The sequence below is a fragment of the Talaromyces atroroseus genome (genome assembly GCF_001907595.1).
Source record: "Talaromyces atroroseus strain IBT 11181 chromosome Unknown scaffold_19, whole genome shotgun sequence".
In the NCBI taxonomy this organism is placed as follows: domain Eukaryota; kingdom Fungi; phylum Ascomycota; class Eurotiomycetes; order Eurotiales; family Trichocomaceae; genus Talaromyces; species Talaromyces atroroseus.
The window spans coordinates 248,703-265,935 of NW_017971451.1; the positions used below are offsets into that span (position 1 = coordinate 248,703).

The following is a 17,233-nucleotide window of genomic DNA, read 5'->3' on the forward strand; positions in this document are numbered from 1 at the left end:
TTTTCTGGTCATACAATTTACAGTTCAAGTGTGAATTAATCACGATTCTTTAGAAGCACTCACATCGTTCCCATATAGAACATAGCTGCCACCCCCAACCTCCTCTTCTCTCAAGGGCATGTGCAGCTTCATTACCAAAGGCATTGGCATAATTAGAATAACCATGTCGACAGCAATATCAGTAACACATAAAGCAAAACGAGCATGAGCCTCATGAAAATCCCTATGCTAGCCATCCGCATTATAACGTTATGTAATGTCTGCAACATCAATGTACAAAAGTCAATATGATCCTCACTTGTTGCGGACCAAAACTCGGACTCTATAAATTTTCGTCCGTGAAAGTATAGTCATCCAGCATATTACTAGGGTCAAAACTCAAATGATAGTGGTGACGTGATAGCAGACGTTCATGACTTTCGGCTTCGGGGCCTCGGGGCACCTCGGTGCTCGGATGCAACCTCAACCTTGGGCTGTGGGTGAAGGTGAAGCCGGACTTAAACGGGGATATACCTCCCATGCTGACTTCTAGAGCCCATAAATACCTTGAAGTCGTCGCTACGTCAAAAAGTGTGAACCACTGAGCACCCCAAATTAACTGTTCATCTCTGACCCTACTCCTTCTTCATCCCTCGAGCGCCTTTCCACGAAACACTCTAACGATGGCCCCTGAAGACCAAATAATCCTCATCACAGGAGCCTCTGGTTTCTTGGCTTCCCATGTTGTGGACTATTTCCTCCGCGCTGGATACCAAGTCCGAGGAACCGTTCGGTCTTCCGCAACTGCTGAAAAAGTCCGACAGACTTTCTCTGGCTACGCGCCCCAATTGACCTTAGCCATTGTTGAGGATGTCGCTAGGCCAGGAGCCTTTGATACCGCCGTTAACGGTGTTCATGGAGTGGTCCATACAGCTGCTCCATTCCAGGTCTTCGGAGTTGAGGATAATGAGCGGGACCTACTCAAACCGGCCATCGATGGGACCCTCAACATTCTCAAATCTGTCCGTGAATTTGCTCCCCAAGTCAAACGTGTTGTCTTAACTTCCTCGTTTGCTGCTATGTTTGACCCTACCAAGGACAAGTGGCCTGGTCATGTCTACTCCGAGCTGGACTGGAATCCAACGCCCTACGAAGCTGCCGCGGCTGAAGGTGCTCCGGCCGGGTTGGCCTACTCAACTGCGAAATCGTTGGCTGAGCGTTATGCCTGGGACTTTGTTAAGAGCAACAAAGTGAATTTTGATATCACGACAATTATGCCGCCAATGATATATGGCCCCAATATCAACGCCACTGCCGACCTTGCCAAGTTAAATACTTCTTCCATGGATATTTACCGCCTAATGTCGCCACAGTCCAAATCCAGCGATCCAGTTCCGGAGAATATGTTTTGGTCATTTGTGGACGTGCGTGATGTGGCTGAGGCACACTTGCGCGCTTACCAGGTGGTTGAAGCTGGGGGTGAGCGTTTCTTCATTTGTAAGGGCAACTTTACCTACCAGCAATTTGTAGATGCTCTGCGGGCCCATCTTCCTGACATCAAGGCCCGAGTGCCTATTGGGAATCCTGGCGCGGGGGAAGTTCCATCCGATGTTTACACTATCGACACATCCAAATCGCAAAGAATCCTGGGTTTGAAGTATCGTCCCTTGGAGGAAACAATTGTCGATGCTGCACGGTCTTTGCTAGATCTAGAGGCTATGAGTGCTTAGATTTCTACAGAGTGTAGCGTATGGGCATTTAGTTCTGGACGCCTTTGTTCCTCTTTGCTGATCGTGGCTCTCTTTTTCCCGTATCAACAGATTGTCTTTTAGCTTTACGCAAGAATCTTACTGTTGGTTGATTCTACACGGTCCCTGACATGAAAATAAATTGATAATTGATAATTGCTTTCTAAAACTATCTGATAGGGAGGATGTGGCATACTCATGACTAGATACTTCAATCTAGATTCTTAGATAAAACTATGGAATAAAGGTAGATATAAAGCCTCTTCATATAGAGTTATTATTAATAGAAATATACAGGTCTATGTTATGCATTGTGCAACGCTCAAAGCGCAGCGTGCGTATGGGAGCGTACATACGGGGCAAGGAGGTATCCTCCGGATGCGAATATTGCACACATACAAACACTTACTTTGTAGAGCTACATAAGCAAAAAAAGTAGTTCAATTCATAGGAACTATGCATAGCACTACCTACAACTTCCCAAATTAGCTATGTGCGCACTTTGCTTGCCACCCGGTCACTAGCGCGTAAGCCTGGTGCATATATATATTGTTTACCAACTTGCCAGCCAAGTGGTGATTGGCAGAGTTCAAAACAGAGCGGGTTCGGCGCCAGAAAAATGAAGTCGGATAGACTGGATGGAATATTGTGAGATATGCTGACGGCCTTGGTTCCAGATGCTTTGAATAGGTTCCAAATATACCGAGCACGGACATATGAGTAGAGGATCCTTTTTAAAATTCCCTCATTGACACTCTCTATCTATTTGTGACGTCTGAGTCCATTGTCTTCTTGTAGCCTCTGTAACGGGCGAGAACACAACTCCCACCCGGTCTGTTCCTATTCGCCCCAGTCCTCGGCTTACAGAGTACTCTACGTCTGCGCTACTCGCTGTCTCGACTCTACGACCAGACACCATATTCTCATTGAGGAGATTGCCGGTAGGGTGTACCTGGCCGCAGATTATTGTCCAGCGGAAATCAGTCTGTGAGCACAGGTGCCGTCCTTGCTCGTTGACGCATTTTTGGGGGATGGGAGGAAGGCTATATATATACTGCGGTATATTGGAGATGATTACCGGTCTGAGCTTGGGTTGGTGAAGACAGTTGTTTAGTGTGACCTGGTCATTGGGGCTATTGGGTTCCTATTGAAGCCTATTTGGTTCATTCATGTCCAGGAGAAGGAAGATAACGTATTTCTTGAGGTCGTTTGTCACTGTGCGGAGAATGTATTGCACACGAGCCTACTTATATAGTCATGCGTCAGGCTCTTTCTCAAGTTGCTGCTCTTTTTCTTTTCCCCCTCCACCCTTCTTTTACTCTGCTCCGCACTTTGGCTTCAAGCCGCCTGTTTCAAGCTTTATAATATCATCAATTCTCCGCATGGGACATCGTTCTCCTGAGATAAGAAAGGGATTTCTAGTAATATAGTAGCGTACTAGCCGTAGATGAGGTACCGCAGAACCGTCAGATAATTGACGATGGCACGAGACTATTATCGAATCCAACAATAGTCACCATCCCAAGTAGAAAATCGGACCTTGGCATCGACCTTAATGACCAACCATCGATCCAAAAAGAGCGTTGAACCTCTCTCCAACCGGCTTGGCATCATCCACGATCTGTCGCATCTCCTTCAGCTCGTCTGCCGTCAGTTCGATGTTACGTGATGCCCAGTTCTCTTCCAAGCGCGAGGCACGGGTTGTTCCTGGAATAGAGATCAACCCTTGCGCAGCCACCCAAGTGAGGGCGATCTGCGCGACCGAGCAACCCTTGCGAATGGCCAGCTTTCTAATCAAGTCGACGATCGCCTTGTTCTTATTGAAATTTTCGCCCTGAAACTTTGGGACTGTAGATTTTTGCAAGCGAGAGAGAGAGAGTCAGTTTTGCGGATCTGATACGAGATAAAAGATGTAGAATCCATGAGCCTAAACAATGTGTAACTGAGGTTGACATACCAGTGCGTCGGAAGTCACCTAGTGCGAAGTCATCAGGTGTCTTGAACTTGATGTCATCGACAAGCCAGCCGTGACCCAGAGGGCTGAATGCCACAAATGCCACTCCTAATTCCTTGGCCGTCTCGATCAGGCCGCTGGTCTCGTGACAGGTCTCAAAAGCAGAGTACTCAGCTTGAACGGCGTCAATCTTGGCGACTTGAGGGTATGTTAGCTCGAACTTTCATTTGTTGTAGATAACCGATAGTAGATAGATAGTACGAACTTGCGTTTGCCTTGCGCAGGGTTGCAGCTGAGCATTCGGATAGACCAATGTATTTTGTTTTTCCGGCACGGCGAAGCTCATCCAGGGCACCGATGGACTCCTCGAGGGGTGTGTCTTCGGTGGGGTTGAGTCAAGTCAATATACTCAATAGAATCGCTTTTTGAGGGTGAGCATAATTATACGCACTGGGGTCAATTCGGTGCAGATAGTAGAGATCAGGCGTGAAACCAAGTCTGTCAATCGTTCCCTCAATATATTCCTTGATATGGGCAGCGGAGTTGTCCACCTTGCGTTCAGGCCCAAAGACGGCGAATCCACACTTAGAGGCGACTGCGTGAACACGACTATGAGCCAGTGATGAAGCAAATAAATGCAGGAGAGTTGGAACGACGACATGGCTTGTGCTCACCGAAAAGCTTATCGCGGACATTGTGCTTCTTGATGAACTCTCCCAGCAGTTTCTCGTTTTCGCCATTTTTGTAGGCTACCTAGGGCCGCACACGGAGTCAGAGACCGGTTGTCGTTGGTTTGCTCGGGGAAGAAACACCTTACCGCGGTGTCCCAAAAAGTACAGCCGAGCTCGATGGCTTTTAGAAGAACCGGCTCGGATTGCTCGTAGTTGAAGTCAGTCCCCATGCTGCTATTAAGACCCATGGCGCCATAGCCGGGAATAGGGACCTGTAGGTCGCCGAACGGGAGCGTCGTGGACATCTCAGTGGATCGTAATGGATTCTACTAAACGATAGTATGCAAAGCTGGAACTGTGAAGGCGAGATAGCCAAAGCTCGTCAAGCGAAGAGGTCCGTGGAGATTTATATCTCAGCCCGGCTGGGGTATATTGCGACAGTCGAACTATGTATGCTTCCAAAGCCTGGTCTACGTCACCAATTTTCCGAGAAGGGAAAAAAAAAAAAAAAGAAGATCCACATGTCATTCGTTGATAGCAGCCTGGCCTGGCCTATTTTCTATCCATGGAGAGATAACTATGTCTTCTGTAGTATCCCGTACACAGATTCTGCAATGATAGGTTATACACTATGTATCTCTTGAAGGATATTCTTGCCGAGCCTCACTACTGATTGCAGAGATGCTATGGACTTCACTCTCTAACTCTGGCATTGCATCACTAAACACCCCTAGAATAGTTTTGGTTGATTGCGAAAGGGTTTCGAAAGCAGGCTATTCTATTGGTGCTAGAGAAGTGACAGATTGATTACGCGCTAATGGTGGGTCTGCTCTAAGTTAGCTTACGTTAAAAAGTTAATCGAAGCCGCTAAACCCGGTATTGCGATTGATGGGATCAATTGCCACAAGCCAAGTGTAGGCTTTATTTTCTCCGGATTTAAGGGGCTTAAGGCCATGGTGGAAGCCATTTACTCAGTGAAGTTGTTTTACACTGCGTTATCTCCGGAGGCGCCAACCCAACTGATAATCTCAGCCAAAGCACCAGGTTCAATTCCCCTCATCGGAGGTAATCAGCCCAGCACTCACGAATAACGCATGGCAAGTTTCGGTGGTAATTGTTCGACCTAATACAAAAAGAAGGATAGGAAGGAGAGACGCAGGCGTCGAAATCTACTTTATCAACTAACATGGCGTAAGTCTCAATTACAATGACACAACTCTCTATATTTACGTGACGTCTTCTGCTTCAGGCGAACGGCAGCAGATAAGCAATGAAGCAGCTCTTCTGGCCAGAAAAACGCGCCTTGTAGAAGCTCTATCCTATCTCTCGACGTTACAAGATTGCTATCCATCCATGATTTCGACTAAGAAGGGCTTATGAATTCCGGGGGACCAATGGTGTCGGATCGTTCCCGTTGTGTGCTACCCAATCCTCATCGCTATCGGCTGATAGCCGTCGTCGAGGCAGCGATCTAGCAGAGCTAGCCGGTGTCCCTCAGGTCCGTCATCTTCTCATATTGGTCAATTGACTGTCATTCATGCGAGTGTATGTAAAATTGCAGTGCTGGTATATAGTTGGGAATGGTTGATGGATGGATGACGTAGTTTACTATTAGTAGGCCCTCTCTAACCCGAAGGCTCCTGCTGGAGGTGAATCTAGTCTGCGCCAGACACAACTGCAATACAGCTAGCCTTATCATCCTTGGGTTAGATCTCTTTCCCTTCGCACTCTTAAGAGATGCTCTAAATTGGAACGAGAATGATGCAGAAAAATTCCTAGTTCTGTCATGATCTTATGTACTTCTGGATGATGTCCGGGGCGATCTTATGGAACCATGCCGACCACATGACAGCCCCGAGGCTTCTAATAATCTCACGGTCAACTGTTCTAGATATAATACAAAGAAGCGGGCGTTTCATGGGATGACGAAGTGGAGCATTTCTTTGACGTTGATTTTAAATGCACCAATTTCAATGACTAAGCCCATGAGCAGCTGAATTCTAGCACAGTCCTTAGTCAATTTTGTTGCTAATCTTGATCCATATGAGTAGTCTAGACGAGGACGATATGTTAAGCCGGTGTGTACAATTCAAGGACCAAAAAACTTGCAGTTGGATGCTAGTGTCTCAACATATGTAGAATCTGATCCCTTGCGCAGTGACGGGATCAGTCTTTGGCATAGGAACTACAGTGCTAGAATTAACGAAATGTGTAAGATAAGATATATTTATGCTGCGATAACACTGCTGGTGGGCCTTATATGACGGATCGGCCCGCTATTCTTGGCATATCTTGGCAAGTCGGCGCTCTATGGGACACGGATCTTTGTTCTCCCGACGTTCCTTCGTTTCTGCCCTGTTGAGGTCAAAGCCTCGATTAACAAATGACCTAACAGCTTGAGCAGGTACTGGTTCCGTCCCTTGTCGACACTTATGGGATCTACAGGAAGAATGAACACTGGCTGTTAGCTCTGTCAAAAAGATGTATTTTGTTTCACAGAGGAAAGCTATCCTACGGCTTCCAATGGCAAGTTTTCGATGGTTTTGACTTTATGAGATACTGCTTTGCCTAAATTTTGATGTCAGGATTGTCACGCTTATTAGCTTAGCAGACCAGAGGTAGATTAGTTCCAGGATTCCTGGAGCCAATGACGTCTTTTTAGTACGGTGGTAATCTCACCACTAGCGGTTATAATTGGGGGCCGAGATGGCTACGAATCACGCAATAATGAAGAAATTCTGACATGAGTGAATATATTTTGCTCCAGATATCTTTACTTTCTAGAACAGTGTCAATCCGAGCATTCAGCCGTCAGTTTAAATATTCTGATCATAAAAATCGCCCTTGGAATTGGAAATTCCATGATTTTAGCATCTTGAACCCCCACCTTCCCATTCCGGTCTAGAGAGAGCCCCCAAAACCCACACCGACAACGACAAGTGTGCACAAACAAATGTCTGATCCAACCACCTTTAATTCTCTGCTGCTGCTTTTATGTCGAGTCGTCGGCGGTCAACAGAGCTGGTCTCTCTAAAAATCGCCTTCAATTAAGCACATTGGATCCTAGGCCAGCGAGATGAACATGCCGTCAAGACCCGAGCACGATGACGCTAATCAGGATGATTCTTTTCAACTTCTGGCCATGGACGAAATAGGGGAAGAGCCTTTATATCTCCCTCCGCCACGAAGTGTCTTATATATGCTTGTTCTGTGTAGTGGATTCGGGACGTAAGTAGTTGTCCAACCAGCAGAATATTGGGGTTCGGAACTAATGGCCTATTAGACTACAGCTTGTATTCGCCCTTTTAGCTTCTTATGGATCTGTATTTTCACCCTTCAAAATTGATCTAAATACATTAGCTGACAACTATTCACAGGCACAACTGTTGTCCGTCGGCGTCAGCCAGGCGGCAACGGGATTGACCTGGCTTGCCGGACCCCTTGCCGGGACCTTCGTTCAGCCTTTGGTCGGTATAATGAGTGATAAATTTGGCCATCACAAATTAATCGTTGCCATTGGTCTCATTGGTCTCGCTATATCGCTTATAGGGCTTGGCTGGGCACCAGATCTGATGGAGACAAGCGGTATACTAAGTAGGACTTTGTTGGTCCTCTTCATTTGCACTCTTAATATTGCTGTTCAGCCGGTTCAGCTCGGTCTGCGTGTTTTGATCATCGAGAATTGTCGCCCACAACAGCAGAACACCGCATCGGCCTGGGCTGCGCGCATGACTGGGATAGGGAATATCCTCGCACAGCTCGTGGGTTCTGTTGATACAACAAAATTACAGCCCTTTATGACGGCTAATCATTTCAAAAATTTGTGTCTACTGACATCCATTTGCCTTGCTCTCACTACCATTATTCTGGGGGTTTTTGTGACAAATAAGGGGGCATTTAAAGAAGCGCCGGAGAAGCAGAATCAGGAGAGCATGCTCAAGGGGGTCTGGGAGGTCATGCATACTCTTTCCCCGGAGGTCCTTAATATCTGGAAAGTCCAGGTGTTTTCTTGGATGGGCTGGTTCCCATTCCTCTACTATGTTACTTCGTGAGTAGTTTCTTGTTTTATGTATCACATGAACAGGCGGTTCTAACTAATATTTTAGTTATGTCGATTATCTTGGTAGGTTTACCATTATTGCACTTTCTAATTTGGCATTTTTACTGATTCTAGAATGGCAGCATTTCATGATCTTCTACGACATCAAGCAGTGACAAATGAAGAAGCACAGCACACTCTCAAGAACGAGTCTCTGCAATTCGGATCAAGAGCAATGCTTATAAGCGGATGCGTGTCATTCATTTCCAGCATCTTACTCCCATGGCTATTCAAGCGTAGCAGTGGCATACAGTCAAAATTCAGGCATTACTTGTCTTTATCAAATCTGTGGATGATCTCTCAAGCCCTATTCGGAGTATGCATGATATGCACCCTGTGGGTATCTACAGTCGTCGGCGCAATAATCCTTACTAGCATTCTCGGCCTGAGTTGGTGCTGTACCGGATGGATTCCTTTTGCACTGATTAGTACAAAAGTCTCAGCGGAATCAACTAGTCTCTCACATTCCCACGGTCCAGGTTTGATAATGAGTCTACACAATGTCTCTATTGCAGCACCGCAAATTCTGTCCGCTTTGATTGTCGGTTTTACATTCTGGGTTTCTCCGGACGGTGTCAATGACGCCACATATGTGCTGGCTGTGGGTGGAGTATTTGGATTAGTTGCTGCGTGGATGGCAAAGGATTTGAATAGTGCAAAGAACCCACAGTAACCAATTCTACTTGCATTGAATGTAGCTTTATGGGTAACTATCTACGTCTAGTATACAAGTATATATATCCGCCAGTGTTTACAGAATATTTTCCGTGCCTATATACTTGTCAATTGGCTTTTTTACGGAACACAATCTTGGAACCTGATTATGTTCAGGACTGAAGATTCCTCAACATATACCCCGGGGCAATTTTCAAATACCCCCAAGACACAACTCATGTTAAGAAGATAGTAAGCACTTCTTCTAAATTCTAAGACATGTTGTCAAATGTATAGTAGCATAACTGTAATCCGTCTCATTCGATGAGCTCCCCTAGCAATCGACTGTGACATAACAAACAGTTCTCTATGTGCATGTAAACAAAGACTCAATTTCCTTTCTTATCACAGCCTACCCTGCTCAACAACTCTTTTCTATCACGAGGACTTCTGAAGCTCAAGCCGGATGAACATGCCGTTTTCTCCTGTCCGCCACACGCTTCGACAGCCACGAAACATCAATCTCCACTGTCAACTCAGGCAGTTGATGACCTTGCAGCCCGGAATCGCTTTCTGCATTATCTATATCGCTGCTGTCGTTATCGCTGCGAATATCGTCTGCGCCAATACCCTTAATAACGCGAACGGCGACCTGAACGATTAAGACGAACCAGAAGACGGTAAGGAGCTGGAGAAAGCCTAGAGCACCGAGAAATCCCCACCGTACATTATTACTGTAGCAAATGATTCCCGAAGGATTTCGAAACGGTTCCAAAGAATGCAGCCAACCGTGCTCCGGGAGTGGAATAGGGCCAGTGAAGTTATCCTGGGCCCCATGATAGCAACCGATGGGTATAACTTCGGCCATATGTTTCCATATACTCCACATTGTAATCATATAAAGGACGTGACGAGCGAGAAACCATGTCAGCATAAATACTCCAAACATTATGTCTCGCAAGGTAGAGAACCCGAGGTATTTCAAACACTTGGCAAGCTTTCATCGGCATTAGTGCTTGTCGAAAGAAGCAGATTTTGATGAAAAGACTGGACTTACCGGGAGAAATATATCAACTATATCCATTAGGATTAAGACTAGATTCGCCACTCGAGTCAAATGCAAGGAGTAGGAGGTATAAATCAGTAGTATGGTGATAATATGATGGGCTAGCATTTGCCAGTGGTCTTTGCGACGCGCTTCAATGTTAATGATAATGATCTGCTGCAGCCAAAACGCCCATTGCCCCAATATATATGCTTTTGTTATCAAGGGGAGCTCCCGTGTAGGCCAATCCGTGAACATCTCCCTAAGATTCAGGAAGTATTTCGAAGTGCAATAAATATACTAAAAAGATTAGAAGACTGTTCAGGGCCTTAAGTGGGAGAGTGAATATATCGTTACATACCAGACCAAGCGTCCAAAAGAAAGAGTAGTATAACAGAAGCCAAGCTTGCTCAGAGAACCTGGTAACATCCCGGATCTTAGATATCCCCCATCGTCTTGCTAACGGCGCTAGAAAATATTTCATGATGCTCGCACGGAGACCGGTAAGAAGAACAATGCAGAATCCTAGAAAATAGAAGTCACTACCGCCGACTCCGTAGTTTCCGGTATTAGCATCATAATGCGAGATTGACAAGAACTTCGATGTAAGTCGGCGCGTCCCGGGAACAAAAATGTGGACTAAACAGATGGAAGTGATTAGATTGAGAGAAAGACCTAGACAGTGATGGAAATCGTTAGCTTGCATACTTCTCAACATCTCCAATGTTCTTCATAGGTTATGAAAGAATAGTATATGAGGAGAGTGGAAAGGTTTGGCAAGTCTACAGAGAAGTTCTCAGACTGCTACTTCTGCCAAGTAGTTTATTGAATAAACAGAACAATTCTCATGACGTACTTTTGTCAGAGGAGTGCTACAGAATCGTTCATGAAGATATTGTGGGGGAGAAGTATTCAACGTATGGCTAGTTAGTTACATACTGATTTGATGACCAAGCAGCCAACGAGAAAGATTCTCCAAAATGGATGCATCTTTCCACTTGACTTTCCGGGTGCGATTAATTTGGTTGTGCAACTTCGCCGGCAGCTTAGACATAGGTGGTTCGTTTTCATTTGTATCGTATCCTGATATGTGTGTCATTGGATCCATAATCAGAGACATGTACTGCAAATGTTGTCTTCAGCGTTGTAAATTGTAATGGCAAGGCTACGGGCTTCTAAATCACAGTGCTTAGTTAGTGTCAGTCCTTGTTGAGAGGGATCGAAGTCAACATTCGGCCGGTTGCTTCATAAAGCGATGAAAGGGGCCGGAGTATATCAGCTCTTTGTCCACATTTTATGAATAAAAGGACATCATTCTCTGAAAGAACTTGATGTTTGATTGGCCTAGGCGTGCCACCTCAGGGCTTGAAATGGCACCGACAATGGCCTGTGTCGTGAAACCGGAGTACATCAAAAAGGTGGCCCATGCCCAGGGAACTGTAGGAATTGTGTTTCGTAATAGGTGTTTGGCAAAGGTCCATTGCTTTTTTCTGCTCTTTCACGCATATCGTGTCGTTCAAGCATTTAAAAACGGTCGGGTCACGTCTCGGAACGCTCTTCAACCAGATTTCATCACGGTTGAGCGCCACTCTAGCTTTGCCTAGTGAAGTATAAGTCAAAGCCTAGCATTATTTATCTCCTGACTTACTGTCCCTAAGATTAGCTTGTTCAAGATCCCCTTGCGTTTTGCTATCTTTCTTCCGGCGCTTCATGGTTCTCTTACTACCGGCTTTGTCGCTCTCTATTAGCGCTATCTTGAGATTTCCCGGTGCAATTCCTATCTTATTGATGACTGGGATAACTCTGTTGATGTCAGTCTCAATATCCTGCATGTCCTTCTCGCAGACCCGCAAGCTGGTCAGGAAAAAGGAAGGTTGTATATATCAACCTGATACGTCAAGTACGTATCTCAACCAAGACGAAATTATGCTTGCTTCTGTTTCTATACCTAGGTCTTTACTTCCTTTGTTTCCTTTTCTGGTTCTAAAGATAACGAAGCTAATTCATCATAAAACTTTGCAGGCTCGAAATCCAAACTGCAGGAACTCTCCATACTTGGCCTGGAAGTCCGTTAACCACTTGAACTCTGGCCTAATCCTACACCTAAAAGACCTTGCACTTGACAGTGATCGAGGCTTAGTCTGGCTCGTTCCAGCGCGGGGCCAAGCGGGGGAAAAGCTATAGTCATCCTCGGAAACTAGAATGAGGCGAAGGCAAAGCAGAAAGTTACGGTGCAGAATCACGGTGCAATTTGGCCAATATTATTGGAATGTATTTTAGTTTCAAGACTGCCAAATAAGCGGACCATTGCATATGTAGGAAACCCGAAATGAGACTCTAGACAGATGAGCTACGACTACTACCATGCGTCGGTACCATGTCCATAGGGCACAAAAACCAATATTATCATTAACGCAACAGTACCTTGCACCCTTCATTACAACTGCTCTATTTTTCTCTACAGCCGTACCTTAGTGGAGCACGCAAGTATATAGACTAGATCACTTAGAAGCCAGACATTACAGTGGTTCTTCTTGAAATCCAATATACGTTGTTTTTGCTATTAGGTTTCTCGCTGTCACCGAGAAACGCAGCTGTTCTCCGTTGGTTTTGTCTTCACTTTCTGAACTCCCGTGGTATAGTCTTCTTTGCACTCTCTGTAGAAACCATTGATCCGGCTGACCTCCAGTCACCCATGCATCCTCGGAGATGTGTCGCGTGGAGGATTTACAAGATCGTAGTATCGACAGCTTTTCCACATCTCCAATTAAAACCCCCACTTGTCGAAGTTGAAACCTTATGCCTCACGGGACCGATGTAAAGAAAGAATGAATGAAAGATGGACTACTATCTAGGTAAACAACAAAGAGTCGTACCGTGAACAAATGTTAATTCAGTTCATCTGACAAGTATAAACACAAACATTATTGCCGTTGTTCCATTTCCATCTCCATCGTGGCGTCATCTACAAGTTTGTCCAGCGCAATTTCTGTTTCCTGCTCTGTCTCCAACGGACTAATATCCTTTGGATCACCTAGTCTGTGCCTAATTTCCTCTCCCTTGAACATCAAGACTATGATGGGAAGGAAGCCCAGTCCACTACCGAGAATAGCGAACATGAAGAAAGCCCACTGATACCCAATCCGCTCGCACAACGCAACGACATAGAACGCAAAAGTCATGCCGAACTCCTGCCTGATTAAGTTGATGAGCTGCGAAGTCTCGGAACTTTGGGCACGGTATGAATCAATGCTGTAGGTGTAGCAGGTGGTTGCAATAACCTGGAGCCCAAAAACGGCGAGCGCCATTGCGAAAAGCGGCACAAACCAATAGACGTGATACTGGAGCGTGAAACCGTAGATAATCAATCCAGCAGGTACCAAGAGTGCGCCAGTCCAGATTGCTTTCAGTCGGATTTCGGGGGGCGGATTGGCGCCATTGAGCTTGTGGCGAGCGCGGTTTACGATTGAATCTAGCACAACGCCACCTGCTACTTCACCGAGCACACCTCCGATAGTCAGGGCGCCGCCATAGGCAAGCCCAATTTTGAGCGTGTTCCAGTGGAAGGCCTCGGAGAATATGCTGGCAACAGTAACTGCGGGAAGGATTGAGGCAAATCCATACTGTGCTGAGTAGTACAACGCCGGAAAAAGGACGGACGGGTACTTGGCCATTCTCAAGGATGGGATGACGAACTGGTTCCAACGCAGCTTGAGCTGTGGGAAAGAGGAGTATGCTTTCAGTCGAGAAGCATACGTCCGAGGCGTGAAGTCGACTTCCCGCTCGTGGACAGTACGAGCGAGACGAGTTGGATCACGTATATACAGGGTTTCTGGGAGGCAGAAGATGATCACGAGCAGCATGACACCGTCGAGTATGGCGGCAAACTTGAATGTCCATCTCCAGCCAAGGTACTGCCCAATAAGTCCTCCGACAATGGGTGCGATATGTGCCCCGCTTGTCAATATCACGGTGAAGAGACCCATGGCTCGTCCTCGCTGGTGGTAGAAGAAAAGGTCCACGACGGTAGCTGGGCCGAGACCAAGAGCAGCCGGCCAAAGGCCATTGAAGACGCGGGCCACGATCAACTGACTGAAATTACGCGCATATGCAGACCCCAAGGAAGATGCAAATCCAATGAGAGTCGTCAAGAGATAGATGGGTCTTCGTCCGTACACGTTTGCCAGTGGAATCCAAAGAAATGGCCCGACGCCATTGAGTGCAATGACTACAGTGGTTTGGTAGGAGGCGCGGACTTTGGTAATACCGAATTCGGTGGCCAGGGGACCATATGCAGGGTTGATAATTGCGGTATTGAGGGTTCCAAGACTGGCCAACAGACAGACTTGGGTTAGAATAGCAATCTATCAAGGAATATTAGCATGCGGAAGCTTGGACCACGGTGCAATCGCTGACCTTCAGCCAAAGTGGGAAGTTTAGAGGATCGTTTGGATCATCCGAGGGCCTTGGAAGAAAAGTGTCTCGTTCTTGGTCCACTGCAATATCCTCCGTCTCAATCACGTTGCCCCGAGGAGGATCACTCTTCTCTTGGGATTGCGCGGCTCTAGCCATGCTGATGGTATGTGATAGATCTTGAGGCTTATCTGCTTGACTGGGCCCGATTTATGTTTGCCGTTGAGTGAACAGTAGCGTAAGAATCACCCCGCGAAGACCGGGGGGTGACAATTTATAGCCGGCAGACATCATTCTCCTCACCCCGGCCTTCTTCCCGGACGGTACAGTACAACGTGGGTGAGATTTGTAGAAAGCTTAAACCTCCACGTGGCCACCGTCCCAATCATCAGTCCCGGAAAAGAATTAACGTTGACTAGCCTATGAAAATGGTGGAGAACTGTGGGGAGATAGTAAGAAAACTGGCGGTCTGAATGGGCTCGGGCTGGGGAACTATCACGAGGCTGCGACTCCGGGGGAGATTGTGGAAATTAGCAGCAGAAAACGGGGTGATTACTAGGATAAGAAGTGGCAAATGCCGAGGAGACTTGCCGAGTCCCGTTCATACGCAGTTTTGGGAAGTTTGATACTATCCCAGGATTGGACACAATAGTAAATGCCATCATTTCACACATCAGACACGCGGTTCGTCGTATGAATACTAATTTAATACTAAGTTAGTATCTCGTACCACGCAGTACGTACTCATCCTCACCGATTGAGTACTATTGCACCATAAATCCAACTTCTTCATTGCGCAAGAACTAGGTTTACTAGCAAGATGGCAAGCGACACCAAAGGCTTGTTATACGTGTTAGTGAGTCCCGGCGAACTGCTTTCCATGGAGGAATTGCATACCTGGTTCCACGGCCAATGTACACATAACCAGCCTGGCCTGACCCTCCTAAATGCGAATATCTACGAAGCGGCAGATACACAAAAGCCGGAGTGGCTTGCGGTGTACGAGCTCGAAAGTGTGCATCAAGCCGAGAGGTGGCTTTACCAGTTGCAACCGCTGTCTCGTTTCGAGACAGTCGAAGCCAGAATATATAGATTGTTCAGCGAAAAAATATCGCCCTTCTATGACGCTACATCTGCTCCGAATCGAGTATTCCGCACCGTGGCATTGCAGCCGGGGCCGGAGCTTTCGGAGAAGAATTACAATGAATGGTACGAAGACGAACATATCCCTCTTCTCTCGGCTGTGCCAGGCTGGCTCAAGTCGACGCGGTGGGAGTTGAGAAAAGTACTCAGCTTCAATCAAGGCACGATACAAGATGGGAAAAGGCTCTCGCAGCACCTTGCTATCCATGAGTGGCAAAGTGACCAGTCATTCTCAACACCAGAGTTCAAGCATGCTACGAGCACGCCCTGGCGAAACCACATTATGCCGAGGCTCGACAAGGAGTTGGGTGAGCGGCGGAACTTCAAGCCACATGCGCGGATGTTGTGAAGATGTCAAATATTTCTCGATTCCAGCTATTGAATTATGTCAAGAATGGCAGTGTTTCCGACGTGCCGTTCCATTCCTGTTTAAAATTTGTGAATCACGCTATAATTACCCAGCTTATGCATTTCTAGATATTATGAAATATACTGATTGTCAAAACAACTCAGCAGCATACTGTGGCTAGCTTCAAGACTTTCTATCGCCTCACTCCGTCAGACTCGTCCAAACAGCGAGAATTCGAATATTCATCTATATATTCAACAAACTTACTATGTTTACTGGTCTGTGGTTTCTCCTTGCCAGAAGTTGCATTTGTTTGATTTTATTTTATTCAATATATTGGCGGAGTATAAAATGCTTGATACGATGAAAAGTGTAAGCGGGATACATACATACATAAGCGGACGGCAACATCCATGGATCGTTCCGACTCGCGCTAAAAGCGCAGCAATTTTCACTCCGCCATCAATTATGGCTTTGCCCACCCCAACGGCCATTCCGTCTCGCCATCCCGATTGCTGCCTCAGTTTCTCGTCTACCCTGCTCGACATCCTCACTTCCACTCTGCGTGAAAGCATCCACTCCGGCCTCGTCCTGTCCGTCGGCAGTGGCACCGGCCTGCTCGAAGCGCTCCTTCACTCCAAATGGGCGTCATCACCCAATTCGCAGAACGAGCAACCCTGGATTGAGGGGGTAGAAGTCCTTCAATCCACATCCTCCGCGTCCTCGTTCGCCACGAGATATCTCCCCGAGCAGTGCTGCGAGACGGTCAAGGGAACTTGGGAAGTCTCCTCCCGGGCCGAACACGCCGCCGCGATTCTGTTCGTATATCCGCGCAGCCCAGAGCTAGTCCGACGCTACATGCAGAAGTTTGCACATCCCTCGAGCAGGTTACAGGCGGTGATTTGGCTTGGGCCGAACTGCGACTGGCCAGAAATCCAGCCATGCTTGGCCCATGGTGAAGGCTGGTTGCCCGTTCACGTCTTGCTCGGGGCGGAAGCGGGTTTGGTTGACTTTGAGATGATGGCCATCATTAGGAGGCCTCAGGAAATGCCTTGAGGATAACATTCCGATATTCCGGTTCTTAAGTGTGCCGATTCAGAAAGGCCAAGCCGATAAAACCGAGACAAGCGTGGACTACTGCAGCTGAGTAACGTTACAACTGCATGCATGCATCCCGC

General features: G+C 46.8%; 7 protein-coding genes across 7 annotated transcripts; 4 read left to right on the plus strand and 3 right to left on the minus strand.

Moving 5' to 3' along the window:
* Positions 1-662: 662 nt before the first annotated feature.
* Positions 663-1,709, plus strand: UA08_09215 (hypothetical protein; the record flags this gene model as incomplete). The annotated part of the gene is made up of 1 exon (XM_020264199.1): positions 663-1,709. One exon carries the CDS (start codon positions 663-665, stop codon positions 1,707-1,709), a length of 1,047 nt encoding a protein of 348 aa, XP_020115647.1.
* A 1,455-nt stretch (positions 1,710-3,164) lies between these two features.
* Positions 3,165-4,657, minus strand: UA08_09216 (hypothetical protein; the record flags this gene model as incomplete). The annotated part of the gene is made up of 7 exons (XM_020264200.1): positions 3,165-3,218; positions 3,292-3,575; positions 3,685-3,879; positions 3,947-4,060; positions 4,133-4,276; positions 4,356-4,434; positions 4,499-4,657. The coding sequence occupies 7 exons, from the start codon at positions 4,655-4,657 to the stop codon at positions 3,165-3,167; spliced, it is 1,029 nt and encodes a 342-aa protein (XP_020115646.1).
* Positions 4,658-7,434: 2,777 nt separating this feature from the next.
* UA08_09217 (hypothetical protein) lies at positions 7,435-8,567 on the plus strand (the record flags this gene model as incomplete). Its single annotated transcript, XM_020264201.1, has 5 exons — positions 7,435-7,580; positions 7,636-7,675; positions 7,730-8,400; positions 8,459-8,475; positions 8,527-8,567. 5 exons carry the CDS (start codon positions 7,435-7,437, stop codon positions 8,565-8,567), a joined length of 915 nt encoding a protein of 304 aa, XP_020115651.1.
* Positions 8,568-9,562: 995 nt separating this feature from the next.
* Positions 9,563-10,054, minus strand: UA08_09218 (hypothetical protein; the record flags this gene model as incomplete). Its single annotated transcript, XM_020264202.1, has 1 exon — positions 9,563-10,054. One exon carries the CDS (start codon positions 10,052-10,054, stop codon positions 9,563-9,565), a length of 492 nt encoding a protein of 163 aa, XP_020115650.1.
* A 3,020-nt stretch (positions 10,055-13,074) lies between these two features.
* UA08_09219 (hypothetical protein) lies at positions 13,075-14,722 on the minus strand (the record flags this gene model as incomplete). The annotated part of the gene is made up of 2 exons (XM_020264203.1): positions 13,075-14,514; positions 14,567-14,722. The coding sequence occupies 2 exons, from the start codon at positions 14,720-14,722 to the stop codon at positions 13,075-13,077; spliced, it is 1,596 nt and encodes a 531-aa protein (XP_020115604.1).
* A 661-nt stretch (positions 14,723-15,383) lies between these two features.
* On the plus strand, positions 15,384-16,055 carry UA08_09220 (hypothetical protein; the record flags this gene model as incomplete). The annotated part of the gene is made up of 1 exon (XM_020264204.1): positions 15,384-16,055. The coding sequence occupies one exon, from the start codon at positions 15,384-15,386 to the stop codon at positions 16,053-16,055; it is 672 nt and encodes a 223-aa protein (XP_020115605.1).
* Positions 16,056-16,523: 468 nt separating this feature from the next.
* UA08_09221 (hypothetical protein) lies at positions 16,524-17,111 on the plus strand (the record flags this gene model as incomplete). The annotated part of the gene is made up of 1 exon (XM_020264206.1): positions 16,524-17,111. The coding sequence occupies one exon, from the start codon at positions 16,524-16,526 to the stop codon at positions 17,109-17,111; it is 588 nt and encodes a 195-aa protein (XP_020115606.1).
* Between the last annotated feature and the right edge of the window lie 122 nt (positions 17,112-17,233).